The 20,725-nt window shown below is 41.9% G+C and overlaps 1 protein-coding gene across 1 annotated transcript in view; it reads left to right on the forward strand.

Annotated features, from left to right (window-relative positions):
* Positions 1–223: 223 nt before the first annotated feature.
* The window catches only part of CDCP2 (CUB domain containing protein 2), a 41,848-nt gene continuing 21,346 nt past the window's right edge, over positions 224–20,725 (forward strand). The window contains exons 1-4 of the mRNA XM_054980688.1: positions 224–299; positions 1,933–2,280; positions 8,653–8,994; positions 17,899–18,252. Coding sequence (XP_054836663.1) covers positions 224–299; positions 1,933–2,280; positions 8,653–8,994; positions 17,899–18,252 — 1,120 coding nt within the window. The remainder of the gene's footprint in view (positions 300–1,932; positions 2,281–8,652; positions 8,995–17,898; positions 18,253–20,725) is intronic.

Raw genomic sequence — 20,725 nt, forward strand, 5'->3', positions numbered from 1 at the left:
GGTACAGTGTAAATCTAGGGACATTTGATCCAGATCGTTAAAACCGAGTGAAGGAAGCAAAGAACAGATCAGGTTACTAATTCAAACAAGCGATGAATTATTCATTCCATTATTAATTCGACAGGCCTCCAGCTATTTTCCCCCTCTCCGATAGGCTGTATTGAGAATACTTTTGCTATTTTCTGGCACTAGGGCCATTGTCTCTCCATACCTGTGTCAAAGGATGCAGTGCATGCTTCTCAAACATCTTGTCACTATAACTTTCTTGTGTGTAACGAATGGGATAAGCGCCAGGAAAGGTAAGGTAAAGCTTTGGGGGGCTATGTTCTGGGTCAGCTCACAAGATTGTGCTTGCCTGTCTTTAGATCATGGGAGTGCACGATATGCTTCTTTTGCAGAGGTCCGTGGTCTGCTCTGTCTATACACTTTGCATATCTTTAAAATCAGGGGCTTACAAACTTATTGTACATATATGTACCCCAGTCCATACATACATTCATGTACAATCAGTTGAGCACAAGGATCTTCTGCATATGTAAACTGCCCCAGTTAATTCTGTTAAGGGAATGGATCCAATAGTGAAAAGGAAATGTACATACTCACAAGTGTCCTTCATTGGAATGAACAGAGAAACTCGGTATGCATGTCTGAGTTCTCATATCCATAAGAGTTCCTGGGTTCAGTGTGGTGGATTACAAGCCTCAGACTATGAACTCAAGACTACTCATAATAAGGAAAGCAAATTGCAGCCAAAGAACTATGAAGAGAGCTGCACTCACGGAACGGATCCTTCCTGCTTCTTCCTGTCTTCTGCAGCCTCATGTGCCACCCAAGACCCCTGTTCCTAAAGGCTGTGGGTCCATCAGGAACAGCATGGTCTCTGGTGCATGGGGCTGTGCCTTGAGTGGGAAAACGGCAGCTCTCCTTGTGCAAGAGGAAGGAAACACCTTCCGTTCAAGGAACAGCACCTTAGGTCCAGCCCGGGGGGTACCAAGACACAATTTGAAGAATGAGGACAAAAATTCACTGATTTCAGTAGAGCTATGGATATGGGGAAGTGACTAGAAGCTTTTAAAATTCTGTTTTTAACAGTGTATTATATTGGTGTAGCATTTTTACTGGAGGCAGAAAGTTATTTGGGGATTTTATTCTATATTTTGAATTTAAGTTTGTTAGCTGACTTGAACCATGGGGTAAGGCAGGATATAAATATTTAAATAAATATATAAATAAAATGTAATTTTTACCATGTAATAAAGTTTTGGATTTATTGCTATGGACATTTAAACATGCCGTGAGTAACAAGCAGGCCAGCTGAGGGTGCTGCAAAACTGAGAGCAAAGCTACACATTATGATTTTTAACATGTTGTGTTTGAGTTCCCCTGGCCTGACTTTGACTTCAGAGAGTCATGCATCAGCTGCAAGGGAACTTGTTTCCTAAGCATACATGGCCCCAATTTGGATCAGGACTGCAGCACATAGGAAGAGGGGGCTTCAGCCTGCCCCTTGTACCAATCTAAAATGGCTCCAGGAGGTGCTGTTTGCCCATTGGGGGCTGCACATGCTGCCCATCAGTGGGGAAAAATAGTTCCGTTTAGTCATTTCAGCCAACAGCTGCTGATAGACCTTTCATCCATGAAATTATCTAGTCCTCTTTTGATGCTATCCAGTGTTCATCACTACACCCTGCGGTAGTGAATTCTTTATTGATTATCCATTGTGTAAAGAAGTACTTCAAGTAGTTTTATTTATTTAAGTTATTTATAGACCACCTTTCCCAATGTGACTCAAGACGGATTACATAGTACAAGTCAATACTACCAGTGGCTGGGACATTCAATAAATAATGCTTATAAAAATAGTGGGCTACTCCATCTTCCAGACTGAAAAAGTAATCTGGGTTACTTTTCAAATGTTTGCACTTCCTATAGGCATTAAATGTGGTGGCATTCTCTCTGCACCACACGGCAATGTCTCAAGCCCAAATTTCCCTGGATTCTACCCATATGACACAGACTGCATGTGGCTCATAGTGGTAACAGAAGGATCCTCTGTTCTGCTCACCTTCCATCACTTTGATCTGGAATACCATGACAGCTGTGAATACGACTATCTCAAGATCTATAATGGGGTCTCAGAAGACCAAGGAAACCTCCTAGGCAAATTCTGTGGCAAAACCTTTCCTCCACCATTTACATCATCCTGGAACATCATGACCATAATCTTTCACTCAGATAAGCATGTGGCCAGCCAAGGATTCTCTGCAGTTTACCAAAAAGGTTAGAATTGCCATCAACCTGAGTTTTTCCAAAATGTTGCTATGTCATTCAGTGGTAAATCCAGTGGTACCTTGAAGGTCTGGGTTCCTAAGGAGAGAGGGATGAGGAGCCAGGGTTCTAGAAGGACAAGTGACAGTGAAGACAGCAAAGTCTTATACCAAAAGATTGAGTGGAAACAAAAAATTCTTCAAGTGGTTAGACAAATCCATTACTCTAGAGATAGGCAGGGCAGTATGAATACCACCAGGCAAGAACAAGAGCAGGCAAAATGGGGCACCAGAGAGAAATCGAATGGGCAGCTGCAAACAATGACTGGAAAGTACAATGGGGCAAACACTTCCAGGCACACAAAACAATAAGGGAATGAAGCAAGACATGGCAGAAGCAAATTGGATGCAAGGGGAAGATTGTAGTTGTCAGAAGTTCTGGGTATGAACCAGGAACCTGAATGCCTGAGGTAAGGAGAGACTGTGCTGATTTGTTACTAATTTAAAACATTTGTAGGCTGCCTCTTCCCAAAAGTGTTAGAAGCAGTTAACAACAATAAAAAGCCACAGCAAACCAAAGAGCTATATAATCAATAAAATACAAGGCACCAGTCCTATGAAAACTTGGACAAGCCATAAAATAGATTTTAAAACAGCAGTAACAGAACCACAATAATAATCAGATCAGATCAACAGACAGTAACAAATGGGAAACCAAAATATGGCCCTCCTGAAAGTAAAGAAAGAACACAAAAAAACATACATGTCTTTAAGTTAAACTCTTTTAGTTTATGGGCAGGCCTCAAAACCCTCTTTAGCAGTCCAAAGAGGTGGGCACTATTGGCCCCTGCAATCAGCAGGCAATGTGAAATGTTTGGCTTGGAGACCTGCTGTAAACCACTGGGAGCCTGACCTTCCTTTTTCTGACCAGCAGAGCTGTGTATTCTGCTTGTTGATTGTCTCTGTCTCAGGCCACTGCTTTTGGGCACCCTAAGCATTAGGGTTGCCAGCCTCCAGGTGGTGGCTGGAGATCTCCCGGAATTACAATTGATCTCCAGGCCACAGAGATCAGTTCACCTGGAGAAAATGGCTGCTTTGGAGGGTGGACTCTGGAATTATACGATGGTGAGGTCCTTTCCCTACCCAAACTCTGCCATCTCCAGGTTTCACCCCCAAATCTCCAGGAATTTCCCAACTTGGAGATGGCAACCCTGCTAAGCCTAGACACTATACTCTCCATGTAGGGACTTGGATGCCAAGCAAACCTCTAACCCTCATGATCCCAATGACCCTCAAGATCCCAATGACCCTCATGTTTCCTAATATACTGAGAGGTCCTAGCACAGAGACAGGTAACACACATCCTACTTGCTGTAGCTGGCCAGTGTTTTGTCTTGGTACATTCTCCTCTTCCAGAACTGAGGACAGTAGGAAACTCAAATAATTCGAAAGTAGCCAATAATTAAATACTTTCTTCTGTTCAAGTCTGAGGCCTTTATTTCCTCTCCCTTCAATTCCTTCAAAAAGCAATGTTGACTTTGCAGGTCTCTTGGAACTGAATGCTCAGAGGCAGTTTTTTAAATTAAAAATGAGAACTTTGCTTGTGTGTGTGAAACATTTAATGAAAGCTCCCCCCAAATCTACTTCCTCACTTTTCATCCATTTCAACATGGGCAGCACCTGTGCTTGCTCTCACTGCTACATACCTTTTGTTTTTCTCTGCTCTTTAAACCACACATAGGGGGACAGCAGGGAATGCCCTCAGTCAGATTTGGCAAATGCTTCAGACTTATCATGTAGCCCAAACTCATTGCCTTTCTCTCTTGAGCTTCTTGACACTACATAGCCAACAAAATTTATTTATGTCATGTTTACGTTATTTTGCTTATATGTGATGACACCTGAAGTGTCTGAAGTCAAAACAGGGTGTAAGGCAGTATTTCCTGCCCTCACTCTGGTAGTTTTGTTTAAATAATAGGAAAAAAGGAATGCGACCAGACTGTCATGATCACCACACCAGTTAAGTCAGCTGAACATTGGTCCCCTTTTGCAGACCCCCTGGAAAATCACCGGGGGTGGGGTGGGGGGAGAGATAGAAGCAAAATTAGGATGGGCATTTGGGTAAATCTCTAGTAGTTAATGTTTTTTGATATCTATTGCATCTTTGGTGCCAAAACATCCTTTAAAAATTAGTACCAAATAAGATGAAATAATTCCAGTATTAGCAAGGGATTTTTTAAAAAAAAAACATCTGAAAGACTGAATTTAGAAATAATTACGTATTAAATTATCTGTTATTTCCTTAACTGCAAAGAATGGAGAACTGCTTCATAAGTGGTTTTCCTACTAAAGGATAGTCAGTGGGCAGGGGAAGGACAATTTAAACAAATTCTATGAGAATCTCTTGATTCAGCTATTTTCCCAATGATTTTCCTATGTTGTTTAGAAAAAAGGAACTGCTACCGTGATTAACTGTCCTCAAAAGAAAAAAAAATAGCTTTATTGAGATAAGTTCAATGTTAATTTTAATTGTTTAGTTAACTGGTTAAAAGCAAGATGGTTAATTTCCTAAAATATAGAACTGGTTGAAAGCCTTATTTAAAAAGTCAATTTGTCCTATCATCCTCTTAGGTCATTGTTTCCCAAGCAATGACTCAGAGTAAATTTGTCAGTTCTATGACTTTGCTTATTGGGATCTGCTCAGGCATGGTAATATCTCAGGGGCTTTTCTAAACGTCTGCCCTGATGGCCTCACAACCTAAATGCTGCATGTGGGTATGGGTGCTTCCACATGGTGACAGTTCTCTGTGTGGCTCTCATTTATTGATTTATTTACTTCATTTATACCCTGCTTTTCTTCTCAATGGAGACCAAAATTGTTTTACATTGTTCACTTCTCCTCTATTTATTCTCACAACAACCCAGCAAGATTCCATGGAACAGTGGGGATTCAAACCTGGAGTTCTCAGATCCTAGTCTGACACTCTAACTACTACACTGTATTGGCTCTCTCATTGCTGCTGTGAATGCAGAGGCAGTCACAGTAACAATAGAATGCCCTATGGTGCTTTCCCCCATACTTTCCTTCACCCACAGCCACCATTTCCTGCTCCCACATCACCAAATGTCTTTTTGAAATAAAATCAATAATTGACATCTCACTGTAGCAGTTTTTTTAAAAAAGGCCTTGAGTAGCACAGGAGGGATGGTGGCCTTGGGTAATTGGGGGAAAGAAAAAGCTGCTGAAATTAGCAGTATCTGAAAAATCCATACCTTCCCATTTACATGGGGTGCAAACATACTTTGATTGTGATCTTTCAAGGAAGGGAAAAGATCATCCCTAATCAGGTACTTGGCAAAGTGGGGGATGGGGAGCCAGAAGGTGCTCAAATGCTCAAGTGCTGTGTGGATGCTGTGAAAAAGACATTTACTGTGTGGAAGCCACAGAGGAGCACCATGGCTACATAGAATCAACATGTTCAGAAAAAGGAAGTCGAGAGATATTACCAGATTGAGAGATGGTGCTTTGTAGTGAGTAGTGGATTGGACTAGGAATGCTGAGATCCAGGCTAAAAAATTACCGTCTTTCCATTAAGCTCTTTGGGAGATCCTGGACCAGTCATGGCTTCAGTTGAACCTACCTTACAGGCCTGTTATGAAGACAAAATGTAAGAGAAGATAATATAATTGCCCTGATCATTTTGGAGAAAGGATGGGTTTAAAAATACACCAGGCAGGTAGATTATTATTGTTGTTGTTGTTAGTTTCATTATACTTCCTTAGAGTTGTTGGCAGTTGGGGATGAGGATTAGGGTGTTACAGAAAAGGTGGATTTTGAAGAGAGATTTAAAGAAGAGATACTGTTGCATGTATCTCTGGACTGGGAGAGAGAGAATAAGAAAATATGGCAAACCTTTAGCAGGCCCCAGCATTCAGTAATCTGGAAACCATGTAGAATGTTGCAGCTGACAGCTACTAACACATGCTGATATAACTTCTTTCTTAATGTAGCACAGAATCTCTGACAGTGTTTGGTCCCTGATCCAAGTCTTCTTATAGTCAAAGAGCTATTCCTGAAATGTAGTTTAAATCTACCTTAGCAATCACTTTTGGATTCCAGATTTCCAGAGCATTTGAAAGTCCTTGCTTAAATTGCTTTATTGAGTGGCCATGTTTTGTTTTTCCAGATTAAACTGTGGCTCAGCTCCAGAATGGTCCCATGCAAATGGTATCATTGTGTGCTCAAGGTCTATTGTGCTTATTCTTGGTGATTTCAAGAAAATAATGCACGGATTATAACTGCAAATGCATTTTCTTTTCCCCTGTCAGAAGTATTTCCTGAACACTCATCCAGAGATTCAAGAGTAAAGTTGGGTGCTTGCTATCTCAGGGGCCAGCAGCAGCAGGAAGGGGGGTTTCAAGTTGACTTCTGCTCTCTCTTTCCATTTTTATTGCTTCTTTATGAATGCCTTGACCTAATTGAAAGCAGAAATTGACCTAACAATGGGAACTCAGGCTGTGATCTGCAAGTCATTTTCTGTGTAATAAACCTTGCTGATTTCAGTGAGACAATTCCAGAGAAAGCCACTTGAGAACAGCAGCCTGCATGAAAAACATAAAACTCTTGCTTTTGTTAACGGCATTTTGCTTTGGAAAACAGGGGGATTTACCAGTGTTTCTCAAACTCCATGAACTTGAACCCCTCCCTCAGAGACTTATGAAGGCTTATCCAGATATTCATTTACAACATAGAAACCTGATTGGGGTATAATGGCCTGCTTTCCACACACACATACAACATAGTTTCAGGTGGGTAGCCATGTTGGTCTGCAGTCGAAGAGTAAGAGCTGGGTCTAATAGCACCTTAAAAGACCTTGGAAATCTCCTTGGTCTTTAAGGTGTTATTGGAGCCAGATCTTGCTCTCATGCATACAACACTGATTCTTTTTCCTTTCTCACCCAGCTCTTACTCTTAGTCTACTCTTACACACACCAGCCACTTCTCTCTACTGGTTCCTAAGCAGCATCTCTCCCTGAAGCACTTTACCTGCAAATAAGGTACCAACAGCATTCTGGGAGGTCTAATCCTCTGCTTTCTTTAGAACAATCTTGGTGTGATCTACATATCTATCAACTAATTGACTATCATAAAAGAATCCCATCTTTTCTTTAAAGAGCTGAGTGAGGAATGCTTTGGATTATGACTGTCCCCTTTTCAATACTGATAAAATATACCCTATAGAAAGTAAATACAGAAGTAACCTTGGCTCATCCTTCTCGCTAATGATAATGATAATGATAATGATAATGATAATGATAATGATAATGATAATGATAATGATCGATTTATATACCGCCCTTCAGGATGACTTAACACCCACTTAGAGTGGTTTACAAAATATGTCATTATTATCTCCAGAACAAAACACCCTGTGAGGTGGGTGGTGCTGAGAGAGCTCCTAGAAGCTGTGGCTGATCCAAGGTCACCCAGCTGGTTTCAAGCAGAGGAGTGGGGAATCAAACCCAGTTCTCCAGATTAGAGTCCCACGCTCTTAACCTATACACCAAACAGGCTCTCATGAGATCCATGAGATCTTCATGATCTCCAAAGCATTAATATGTTACTAGATGTTTGGGCCATTAGAGTATGGCCACACTAACCAATTGTTGTAGAACTTATTTCCTAGAATATACAATTAGTACCTCATACCATTCATATCTGACACCTTGGTCTTCCTGCAAGCTGTCACAATATTCACTACTTCCTGATTTCTTTAATGAAAAAAACTGAATTATTTTCCTGAGAGTCAAGGTGAGAGTCACAAAAACAATGCAATAAAAAAACTTACCACAAACTGCAATAAAAATAATATACATATCAACAATGCAATGAAACAATATACTACAAATTGCAATAAAAACAATATTCATATAAGCAATGCCATGAAAACTGAATGAAGAAAACAGAATTATCACACTATATTTTTTGTATTATTAAAGTCATTTGCACCAACGCTTTAGAACATTCTAGCTCTTGAACTTCACCATTATCAAATCTTTATTAAATTTCTTAATACTTTTAATGTGATTATACATATATCTGCATAATTAGCATTCTTTATTGGCAGATATCTTCTCAACATTTTTCAGGAAGGCATTCAGATTGGAAACCATAATGATGCAATTTATTGAGAAAGGATGCTAAAGATTGCAATGGAAAATCATTGGGGTATACACTATTTGTACTTTTACAGTGTTTCCTTGCTTTGTTTTAGTTGTCTTGTTTAATTTGGAGGGATGGAGAGCAGCAACCTCTTTCAGACCGTAAGCTCTGTGTGTGTGTGTGTGTGCTTTATTTTAATATGGAATACTTTCTTGCTTCCAGATGTCTGCGGGGGTGTGCTCACAGGCCTTTCTGGATCAATAACAAGCCCTGATTATCCTGAGAATTACCCCAACAATGCTGAATGCCTTTGGGTCATCCAGGCAACTTCGAATTCTGTCATCAAACTGGTTTTTGTTGACTTCCAAATGGAAAATAATGAACAGTGTAATTTTGATTATGTGGCCATCTTTGATGGGCCTACCATGAGGGATACACTTCTCAGTCACTACTGTGGGAATATGAAGCCTCCAGATGTGGTCTCTTCCACACATGAACTGCTGGTTGTGTTCAAATCAGACTTTAACATAGCAGGTAGAGGCTTCAAGGCCTATTTCTTTTCAGGTATGGAAAGCAATTCTACTTTTACCATATATGAAGATTAAGTAATCAGAAATATGTAAGATTATGTGGTACCTCCACTAGCATAGAAGATCATCCTAGGAAATGAGGATAGATAACCACAGTCAGTGCTGCAATATACTAGATTTGGGACAAATAAGGAGATAAAACTTGACTTCACTAAAGTTTAAAAAAATGTCTTTGCTTTTATTTGGATTAAGCATTCAGTCTTCGTGGTGAGTGTTACATTTTCTATGATAAGCTCATGAATGATCTAATATCTTTTTTGACTGGTAGTGATGCTCTTGGGTCTCAGGCAGATAAAGTCTTTCCTAATACCTGTTATGGATCTTTTCAACTGGAGACGCTGGGGATTGAACCTGGGACCTTCCACATGCAAAGTATGTTCTCTACCATTAAGCCACATATCTTCCCCTGATATGCTCGTAAATCACTCGATACTAGCCTCAGGCAAAACTTGATTCGAATGTTCATTTTTTATGTAACAAAGTCACCCCTCCCCCCTTTTTTTTGCATGTTGATTATTCTTTCTTAATGGAAACCTACATGGTGAGGTTTGAGATTTACTGCATCCTACACAATCTCATGTTTTGTTTGTGCTCCAGGATGTGAAAAATTGGAGAACTACATGGGCACTTTTTCAAAAGAAATGTTCATCACATTTAATGAATAAAAGATGTCACTATATCCAAAAAGACCTTGAGAAGAACAAGGGGGAATCTGGACATTCAGGGGAAAAGTTACATGCCCACCCGGAAGTATATCACTTCAGAATTCTGGAGAGAGTCCCTTATTTGAATGCTACTTCTGCATGAAGCCTAGTCACCTCCTAGATGGGCTAGTTTTCTACTAGGAGCAAGGAATTTTTTTTTAACCTGCATACTGAAAATGTACAATCAAAGAAGGGCTCTACCATGTACATTTTCCCAAAAGTGATTCCACACTACAACCTCTTTGTACTGCTGAAGAATTTCTTTCCCACTTTCAATCACAAGTGGAATTGAAATGGGGGTGCCACACAGTACTTAATTCAGCACTACATTTCCAATTAAAATCTATCATCAGGCAAGATCTAAGCACACTTCTTTTTGGAAGTAAGTCTGCTTCAGCAAAGGTCCTAGTTTTCCTTTTGCCCCTTTGTTTTCAAACAAACAACTCCATGATCTTTCCAGACTAGCCTCTATTGACATTACACAATCATGGCCATAGTTATATATACATTTTTAAGAGATTAGTGTTTTTGGATAACTACAAAGTGCAAAAAGTAATTAAGCTGAAAATATACCATTGATTCATGAATACCATGAGAAATGGCCTGGCTGCAGGAGAGAACAGGACATAAGTAATTAAGGAAAAAAGAAAAGTTGAAATTTTAAAGGGACAGAAGCCCTAGGGAAACTTCAGCACTTTGACTGTTCATATGGGACAGCCTGGACCTGCAATTACACATTTTAGATATCACTACAAATCAGGCCTGAAAAAAGACAGACACAACACAGAAAATACTGAAGCGTAACAGATCACCTATGATGTCATTTGCATTGTCTGTAAAAACTAAATGAACAAATCACAGCAACTCCAGACTAAATGGCTGGTGTGGAAACAACCCAAAATGTCAATAATCACAAAGCCTGAAGCACTAGATGGGGATTCAGTTACCGGGTCTGGTCAGGTCTGTCTTTGAGAAATATACTGACAAACACTTATCCAGTTGATTTTTTTTCTTGCATAGTAAAGTAATAACTGGCCACTGAAACACAGCTGTGTATGGCTGTGTTATCTACAACCATGGTTGTTACATGGCAGCAAGGAGACAAAATGTTAAATCTGGAATAGTGATATAATTCTCAACTCAGGAACAGTGAGGCAAAAGAGAAATGATACCTACACCAGACTGGACAGCAATGAGTTGCAAACTGTGGTACAATTTGTATAGTTTGGTTGTGCATTGAATCTTCAGTCAACCTGATGCATATCCAATCAACCAACTATCAAACAGTCCAGTAGGTTTGTGTTACAAGAGATATTGCTGTAGGAAGTTGATGCTATGGTGCTTCCACATGGAAGTGGGAAAAGCCACCCCCACTGTGAAAGCAGCAATGTGCAGCATCAAAGTAAGAGAGAACAACGTCCAAAAGCATGTCCTTGCTGCCCTCATCCCCTCCACACTTGTAAGGAAGTTGCTGTCAGGTGCTCAGGATCACCTGTCATATTCAATGCCCCCTGCAGCTGAAGCTGGTACTGTTGGAGTGTTTCTGTTATTTGAACCTGGGGTGAGAAACTGAGAACAAAAGGTGTTTGTTCCTGTTGTAATCTCTCCCAAGCCTGTAATCTCTTCCGAGCCTGGGAGCCTGAGAGCCTGCTCAACGTTGGCCGTTTCCACACATGTTAAATAATGCACTTTCAATGCATTTTAGTTATCCTTTAGAAGTGGATTTTGTGTTCCACACATAGAAAATCAGTTTCAAATCTTCATTAAAGCGTATTGAAAGTGGATTATCCAACGTGTGTGGAAGCAGCCATTGAGCAGTCCATGAATCACACAGCCTATTTTCTTGAATGCAAAGTTAGAGAACCGTTAGGATAAAGGGGGGGAGGAATTAGAAGTAGCCTTGTGGGACCTATATTTGCATGATACTTGTCTGTAGTCGCCAGTCCTAGCAAAGATGGCATAAGTGTGGGATACTGGCATCTTATCAATAAAGAACTTTTACTCATGAAGTGAAGTTTCTTGAGAGTTGCCTGGCATCCTTACAGATTGCTAGGACTGCCATTCTTTAACCCTAACTCACCTTAGATTCCTAACTCTGAGGCATGGTGGCCAACTGAGGGAAGCCTTAAAGATCCCGACAAAGAGTGTGGGCCCAGCATGGGAGCATTGGCTGGAGACACCGCATCAGTTGAGGGAAGCTTTGAAGATCCTGCAGATGAGCCAGAGTCCAAGGGGGAAGAGTCCTTGGAAGAGTCCTCAGAAGATTCCTCCGATGGAAGAGAGGAACTAGGGGGAAAGGGGAGCGACCTCCCTTGATGGAGGGGCTGAGCTTTGGGCTGAGATGGGAAAGCTGAGGAATGATGTGTATACATACATTAGAAATCTCATCCACATGCATATGTTCATAGAAAATGTTCAACAGTGACTGCTAGTTGCTATCCCACCGGAACAGCTGGGAGGCCTCGGTGAGCTGTTAGGACAAGCTGTCCAGCTGCAAGGAGACCAGCAGCCTACCCCATCTGCTGCCCTTCCAGATGGGCAAGGAGCACCGGCACCCCAAGGCCAGCCACCCGTCCTTCCCCCAGACGTGCAAGGAGCCCCAGTGCCAGCTGGCCCACCAGCCCAACCCACGTGCCCAGCGAGAATCTCAGTTGGACCAATCCCCATGGGGGCTATGGAAATTAGAAGCCCACTTTGAAGGGTACCCAGAGGAGTTGGGGTACTTCCTAGTGCGAGTGGCAGAATTCTTGAAAAAATGGGATCACACCTGCCCTGACAAAGCCAGCTGGGTGAGCTACTTGGGCTCCCGCTTAGGGGAAGAAGCAGCTAAATGGTATATAACTCTCTACACCACTTGGGCCTCAGAGCTTCAGGGCGTGAGACCCTTCATGCGTACAATGCAGGCATAGTATGAAGATCCCCTCAATGAGGAGAAAGCAAGAATGAAACTGAAGTGCATGTGGCAGGGAAAGCACCTGGTGCGTGAATTTGCAGCTGAGTTCAGAGCATGTGCTGCCAAAGTTCAAGATTGGACTCAATCGGTGAAGGTGGAGTTTTTCCGTGCTGGCTTGAAACCAGTCTTAGTGGACAAAGTCATGGTGCAAGATGATCCACTTACCCTGCTTGGGTGGATAAAACTGGCATATGAGACTGAAAACAGAGAGGAGGTTGTAAAGTCACTTCGCTTACAACACCAAGCTGGCCAACAGAGGGGAGCCACCGAGAGCAGAAGGGGAGACAACCCTCACATGAGAGGACCGATCCCGTTGGGTGAGATGGAGAGGAGGAGGAGTCAAGGTTTGTGCCTAAAGTGAGGTGGGGCAGACCACTTTGCTGTGGGATGCCAGGGGTTGAGAAAATTCCCCCCAAGAAAAAGACAGGGCTCTGGAGCAGCCTGGCTGGGAGGCCAAGGCAGGGAGGAGCAGAAGCTCAGCTCACTTGAGACAGGGAGGTATAGCATCACATGAGTGCAAAACGGCAGCAGTAGCCGGGATGGGAGAAGCACCCGAGAGGCTGGGAGAGGGATCTCCTTCCAGCAGTGAGGAGGAAGAGCCAGTGGGAAACTGCACAGACCTGCTGTGACAGGCACCCATCAGCAGGTCAAAGAAGAGCAGGTGCCAAGCACGATGAGAGAAAAGGGAACCATGTTTTTCTTCCCCATTTCAGTAGCACATCCTAGAAAGGGGACACATATTAGAGTGAGAGCTCTGATTGATTCAGGGTACAGCAGGAACCTAATTGCCCTGGCCTTAGTCACAGGTCTGGGATTGGATTTGGTGAAATTAACAGAGCCTATTAGATTTGAGCAAATGGATGGTTCTCCTATGAAAGGGACTCCCTACACCTATGAGACTGAACTGACCCAAGTTGGAATGGAGAGTCATTGAGAGAAAAGAACTTTTGTAGTAAGCCCAACTGCAAAATTTCCAGCAGTTTTAGGAGTCAGATGACTATATGATCATGACCCATACATACAGTGGAACATGGGGCGATGATGTTTCCCAGCTGAGGATTGTCAGAAACATGTGGAACCCTCAATGGGGTGCCAACCCCCCTCCCATGTCTGAAACTGTGTGCCTAATGAGAGAAGAAATTGATGTAATCCCCCCGAGTACCAAGACTTGAGTATTTGGGGAACAAATGACCCCCTCATAGGGTGATAGACTGTGCTATTGAACTGATCCCTGGGCAGAATCTTCCTAAAGCAAAGCTGTATTCCATGAGCCCAGCTGAGCAAACAGAGCTTCACAAGTTCATTGACAAAAACTTGGAAAGGGGTTTCATTCAACCCACAAGTTCCTCTCATACTGCCCCAGTGTTGTTTCACAAAAAGAAGGATGAGGGCTTACATTTGTGCACGGATTATCGAGGGATTAATGCAGTATCAATGCCAAATGCATACCCGCTTCCTCTCATTAGAGATCTGCTGGAAGTGGTGGCCAAAGGAAAGATTTTCACTAAACTGGACTTAAGAGATGCTTACTTCAGAGTGCGAATCAAGGAGAGGGATGAGTGGAAAATGGCCTTTAATGCCCCTCCCAGGACAGTTTGAGTACCTAGTCATGCCGTTTGGACTTCAAGGGGCACCTGGAGTCTTCATGAATCTGATCAATGAAGTGTTGCATAAATACCTGTACAAAGGAGTGGTTTTTTATCTTGATGATGTTTTGATCTATTCTGATTATTATGACTCGCATGTGAAGTTGGTAAGGGAGGTTCTAAGTACCCTTTATAAGAACAAACTGTATTCAAAATTGTCAAAGTGTGAGTTTCATAAAACTGAGCTGGACTTCCTGGGCTACAGAGTGTCCAAGGAAGGATTTGGGATGGATCCTGCTAAAGTCAGAGATGTATTAGGATGGGAGACTCCTAAAACAAGATGGCAATTACAATCCTTCCTGGGCTTTGCAAACTTTTACAGACCATTCATTAAAAACTTTGCTCAAACTGTACCTTTAACAGACTTGTTAAAAGCAAAAAGGAAAGGACCAGAAGGGCTAAAACCAAGTGCTAAGCTGGAGTGGACAAATGAATGCCAGCAGGCATTTAAGAGGTTAAAAATCCTGTTCACCTCTTACAAAGAGATAATATTAATGGAACATAAAATGTTAAAAATAAAAACGGAAGAAGAGTGATCTCCCCATTATGGATGGTTCCAATATAGGCAAATCAGAGATCTCTACAACTCGGACTGTTTAAAAGGAGGAATAAGATAGAAAAATTCGGAACTAGAAGAAGTGATTTTACAAGAAGGTAAAAAAGAAATCTCGAAAATTTATAAAATACTTCTAAAATGGCACACGGAAGATGAAACAGTTAAAGTCCAGATGGTGAAATGGGCAATAAATTTTCATAAAGAAATAACAATGGAATCCTGGGAGCATTTGTGGAAAAATACACTGAAGATTTCAACTTGTACTAATATTAAAGAGAATGTATATAAAATGATGTATAGGTGGTATTTAACACCAAAGAAAATTGCGCTAGGAAATACTAATATGTCAGATAGATGCTGGAAATGCAAAAAGCATGAAGGATCATTATATCATATGTGGTGGACTTGTGAGGTAGCTAAGCAATACTGGGGAGATATAATTGAAGTAATTAATGAGGTTTTGCAAACCCAAATAAATAAGAACCCAGAATTGTTGCTACTGAACTTGGGAATGGAAGATGTTCCAATGCAGCACAGAACATTGTTATTTTATATGACCACAGCAGCAAGACTTTTATATGCGCAGAAATGGAAAGTGCAAGAAATACCAACTATAGAATATTGGATTTACAAATTGCTGTACATGGCAGAAACGGATAAAATGACAAGAAAATTGAAAGATCTTGATGCAGGAGAATACATTGCAGATTGGGGGAAATTGAAACAATCTTTAGAAAAAAATGGGATGTGAAGGGAGGACTGTGGCAGTTTGGGAACTATTAATTTGTGATTTTAAAAATAGAAGAGAGAAGTAACTTTACCATTAATGGGAAAATTTTAGCTATTAATTAATCTAAGCTAGTATTATTATTAAGGAGACTTTATTAAAAATATACAGTTCAAATAGTGATGTAGAGATGGATATATTAGTGGATTTGATATAGTATATATAAAAGAATTTGAATATGCTTAGAATAAGAGATATAATATATATATGATTTAGAAGAATATAGTTGAAAATAAGTTAAGTAATAAGATAGGTTAAGGGTTGGAAAGCTGTTGGAAGTCTACAAGGAGGGGGGAGGGAAAGGGTGGGGGTTGATATAAATTAGGTAAGATGGGGAATGTGTGTATTAATTATGTACTCACCAATAAAAAATTTTATAAAAAAAAAATCCTGTTCACCTCTGAACCTGTGTTACGCCACCCAGATGAAAACAAGAAGTTAATTGCACAAGTAAATGCAAGTGATGTGGCGATAGGGGGTGATTTTACAAGATGGCTCTAATGAGAGCTACACCCCTGCGCTTATGTGTCCAAAAAGTTTTCAGAGACAGAAAGACACTGGTCGGTTTGGGACAATGAAGCAGCAGCCATCAAGTTAGCCCTATCCACTTGGTGACATTGGCTGGCAGGAGCCGAAATACCCTTTGAGATTTGGACTAATAATAAAAATCTAGAAGCACTTAGATCACCCTGCAGGTTGGGGACAAAGCAACTCTGGTGGGCAGAGTTTTTCTCCAAGTTTCAATTCACACTCAAGCATCTCCCAGGGAAATTGAAATTCTTAGCAGATGCTCTGTCCCGCCTCCCTTAACATGGAAGTCAGTGAGAAAAAATTATTGACAGTATTTTCACACCCAGACAGTTGGGAGGGGCAGTGCTGACGCATAGGCAAGCACAAAACCTTGCTCCCCCATCATATTCATGGCTGGAAACCATCAAGACAGAGCAGGAAAAAGAGGGGGAGGAGGGTTTGCAAAGTTTTCTGGAGAAGGGGGAAGGTGGATGCTGGTACTCACAGGGCAAATTGTACATACCAGCAGCCCTGAGGGGGGGAGGTGCTGAAAAAATGCCATGACGACAAAACAACAGGGCACTTTGGGTTCGTAAAAATGTTGCATTTAACACAAAGGCAATTCTGGTGGCCAGGAATGAGGAAAGACCTTTCTCAATATGTGTCCAGTTGCCCTGTAAAAAGAGAACCAGCAGAGAGAGCTCCTCAGAGGGTTTGTTAATTTCATCTTCTCCTCCCTGAAGGTTCAATTTCACTTCAACAAACCCTCTGCGGAGCAATCTCTGCAGGCTATGTCTTTTTAAGCTACTCTCTTATAGACAGGTGAAATTGACAGAGCCTTCAGCTGTCTTTTAAAACTTCGCTTCCTGGCTAACATTGTGTCTATCTACACTTGAGCATCCTCATGTAAGATGTCTCATGTAGAGAGACTCTAGCTACACGAGTTCAAAATATGAGTTTAGCTCTGCCCTCTCTTCAGATTGACTGTGGGGAGAACTTCCATACTCTGCCCTGCATTTCCCTGTTTGAATCAGATCAAATTGTTTGGGATTTTTTTAATTCATTTTAAACTGGGAGGCCACAAATCCTACCTGAAATGAGCACGTTAGCATGTGGACTCCCAAAAAGTATGAGGGCGTGCTGCTCTCTGTTCAGGGAAAATTCCCTATGTGGAAGCAGCCTCCGTGTCAGTTACTCAAGACAGGGTAACTTTCTAGTTTCGGTTATTGTTAACCTTGGGCCACCAGTTGATTATTAGAACTGCAGCCTCAGAGCCAAGCCTGAATAAAGGTGATGATACGGGACTTTCCACAGGTTGCTGGGCGGAGAGAGGTGATAAGAAGCTCCCAAGTAGCATTAAAAGAAATAAGAATATTTATTTATTTAATTTATATTCTGCTCTATCCACAAGCAGGCTCAGAGTGGATCACAACATATAAAATATACAATAATAAGAATGGCAGCATAAAATATAAAATCAGCAAATAACAATACAAAGGCTGTGGGTAATCATGGGTGTAGTCCAAATTTGGTGAATTTTCCAGTAGCTGCTAGAATTAGTCCTAATAGGGGTAGGATTGGGGGTATTTGGTGAGACAATATTTGTTGGATATCTCAGGTGTTTAGGTTTATTGCAAAACAGGTTGGTGTTAGTGTTGGGATTAGTCCAATTAATGCTTTGGCTGCTTGATTTGTATTACATTCGCTTTCTTCTGTAACCAGGTGCATGTCAAGAGGTATACACAGCTGTCAAAGGAAATTTCTCCAGTCCTGAATATCCAAATTCTTATCCCAACAATATCAAGTGTCACTGGACCATTCAGCTGCCCCCAGGATATAGAATCAAAGTCTTCTTCCTGGATTTGGATCTGGAAGGACGAAGCAGTCTGACAGATGCCTGTGATTATGACCATCTGGCTGTGTTTGATGGAGACACAGAGAAGGCATCTCTGTTGGGGAAGTGGTGTGGGAGAGAAATGCTGTCTCCTATTATATCCAGTAGAAATAAACTGGTATTGGTCCTTCACACAGATCGGAATACCGCCAACCGAGGTTTCTCAGTGGCATATATTGGAGGTAAGGCTGGCAGTCTGATCTCTTTCATCCAACTTCCTTGCTGCACAGAATTTTAAAAAGAAAAACAGACAGGGTTACAGATAATTAATATGGGGAACAATAATCAGTCTATGTTATGTGCACCACATAAAGTCTAGGTTGATAGTACAAGGAGGAGCACTAAATTTGTTAATACTGTTACATTGGATAACTGTGCAAAGCAATAGCAAATAAGATCAGTAAACGGCTATTTTGTGTGCAGTTTCCCAACAGATCAGCAAGCAGTAAGGAGATTGTGCTTTGTTTCAGGCAAAATATGGGCACATCTTCACGTACACATTTCATATTTAATTTTTAAAGGAACACACTTTAAAAAACGTATGCCCTGAAGTTCCTACTTGTTACCATGATCTTAGTTTTTTTAAAAACCTCTTAAAGTTATAGTTCTCAATGTGACCCATAGTGCTTAATAGAACTTGTGTTGCCATTTATTTAGTGTAATATATACTTATTACAAATGGAATTTTAAAGTTAAGATAAATAAAATAGGCTTTTTAAGAGGTCAGTCACATTTTGTTTAAAATTATACCTTTTCTTCTTTCCATCTAGAAATATTTGCTTTGCTATTCTGTCTTGTTTTCTGAGCTATACTTACCCTATACTTGTGACTGTCCTTGGTCTTTATTGCATAAGCTGGCAAGACGTGGTAGATCAAACCAAAGCTATCTGCAAAGAGCTGAAGGGGTTTTGTTTTGCCAGCTGAGATAAGTAATATAACTTTGCAAGAGCTTAACTTTATATTTAGAACTTTCAAGCAAATCATAATGAAGACATATGTCTGTTGGTTATCCTTTATATATAAGGCATTTTCATTTTGATTTAGAAAAAAGAATGTGACAATTAAAATATGACATAAGCTTTATTTGAACCTGTGGGCTGAATAAATTTCTTGGGACTTGCAAATCTTGTGATGGGTGAGTTCTTCACATGTTGCACACTATAAATGCTAGTTATACTTTCCCTCTTTGTTGTGTTTTACAAATATGTCCTACCAGAGATAAGAAAGTTCTGCATTTTGGATTAATTGTCAAATCCAGTCACACACATGACTCTAGCAGTAATTTCTTTGACATTCAGAAATACTAAACATTGCACCTGAGTGGTGGTGGTGGTGGAGATACTATCAGTATCTGTAGTGTCTTATTTTTTTGTCAGCCAGTGTGGTGTAGTGCTTATTCTAGGTTCACACTAGGATCTGGGAAACCCAGGTTCAAATACCTGTTTTACTATAGAAGCTTCTGAGAAGTATCCATATTAGTTTGGGAGAAACATACCTACCATACCAACAGTAGGACTGCCTACTGAAGACAGCAACAGAAAAGGACAGACAAATCTCTCTGGGGAGAGAGTTCCAGAGTTTTGATGCCATGACAGAGAAGGCCATCTCCTGGGATGCCACCTGACTAATCTGGGAAGCCGGGGGCACCCAAGATAAGACTTCCAAAGATGACCATAGCAGTCATGCAGGGGGCAGCAGAGGAGGTGGAGGTGTCCGGCAACACCGGCCTTTTGTCCACCCCCCCCCACCAGCCCTGCAGCAGCAGACACCCCCTTTAGGCCCTGCAGCACAGCCTCTGGCAGTACCTCAGTTGCAGGAGCCCCTACAAGCCTATAGGCCTCTCTCACCCTTAAGCCAGTTGCAGCTGACACCCAGGCACAACTCTGGGGAACGGCCTGCAGCCACTCAGCAGACTCACCTGTCTCCTGCAGTTGCCAAGATGGCTCCACTTCATCCAGGCTCACAGGAGACTGCCATCAACACAAGCCAGGCAGGCACAGGCCCCAAGATGCCAAGGAAGCCACTGGGGAAGGTTCAGAAGCAGCAGGGGCGAGCCAGGCAGAGAGCAGACCAAATGCCCTGCCCTAGGTGGGGATGGAGTGGGTGGGGCCAGGAGACTGGGAGACTGCAGAGTCTACCCAGCCCTCCTACCAGATAGGCTGGGAGCAGGGCCAGTCAGGGAGACTGGGTGGCGATTGGGAGCAGAGCCAGGGAGGTGGGGCAAAGGGAGGCCTTTAAATTCAGGTTCCTGTGAAGGCTGAGGGGGATTTTGCAGGGAGAGACAGCTGGAGTGTGCGGCTACTCCCAGGGCAGGAGAAGGAACAAGGTGGTGCAACCCCCTTCCCTGCCCATCTGAGACCAGAGGACACCTGCCTGGAGAGCTGGTAGGATGGCAGGCCGTCAGGAGAGGGCGCCAGTGAGGGAGGAGCCTCACAGGAGGGCACAGTGACAAGAAAAGCCAGACACCATTAGATGGAGTGAAAAGAGGCCACAACTTTTTTAAATACAGCAATAAGAGCATTGGTGACACATAGGGATCGGATCCCAACATTGGCTGAGCTGCCTGCCAGCCGATGACTTCCAGCCCCCTCAGACTCCACTGAGGGGGGGGAGGACCCTGGAGTGTCAGTCAAAAGGGGTATCACATGAGTGTAT

This window comes from Eublepharis macularius, chromosome 5 (genome assembly GCF_028583425.1).
Source record: "Eublepharis macularius isolate TG4126 chromosome 5, MPM_Emac_v1.0, whole genome shotgun sequence".
NCBI classification, from domain to species: Eukaryota; Metazoa; Chordata; class Lepidosauria; order Squamata; family Eublepharidae; genus Eublepharis; species Eublepharis macularius.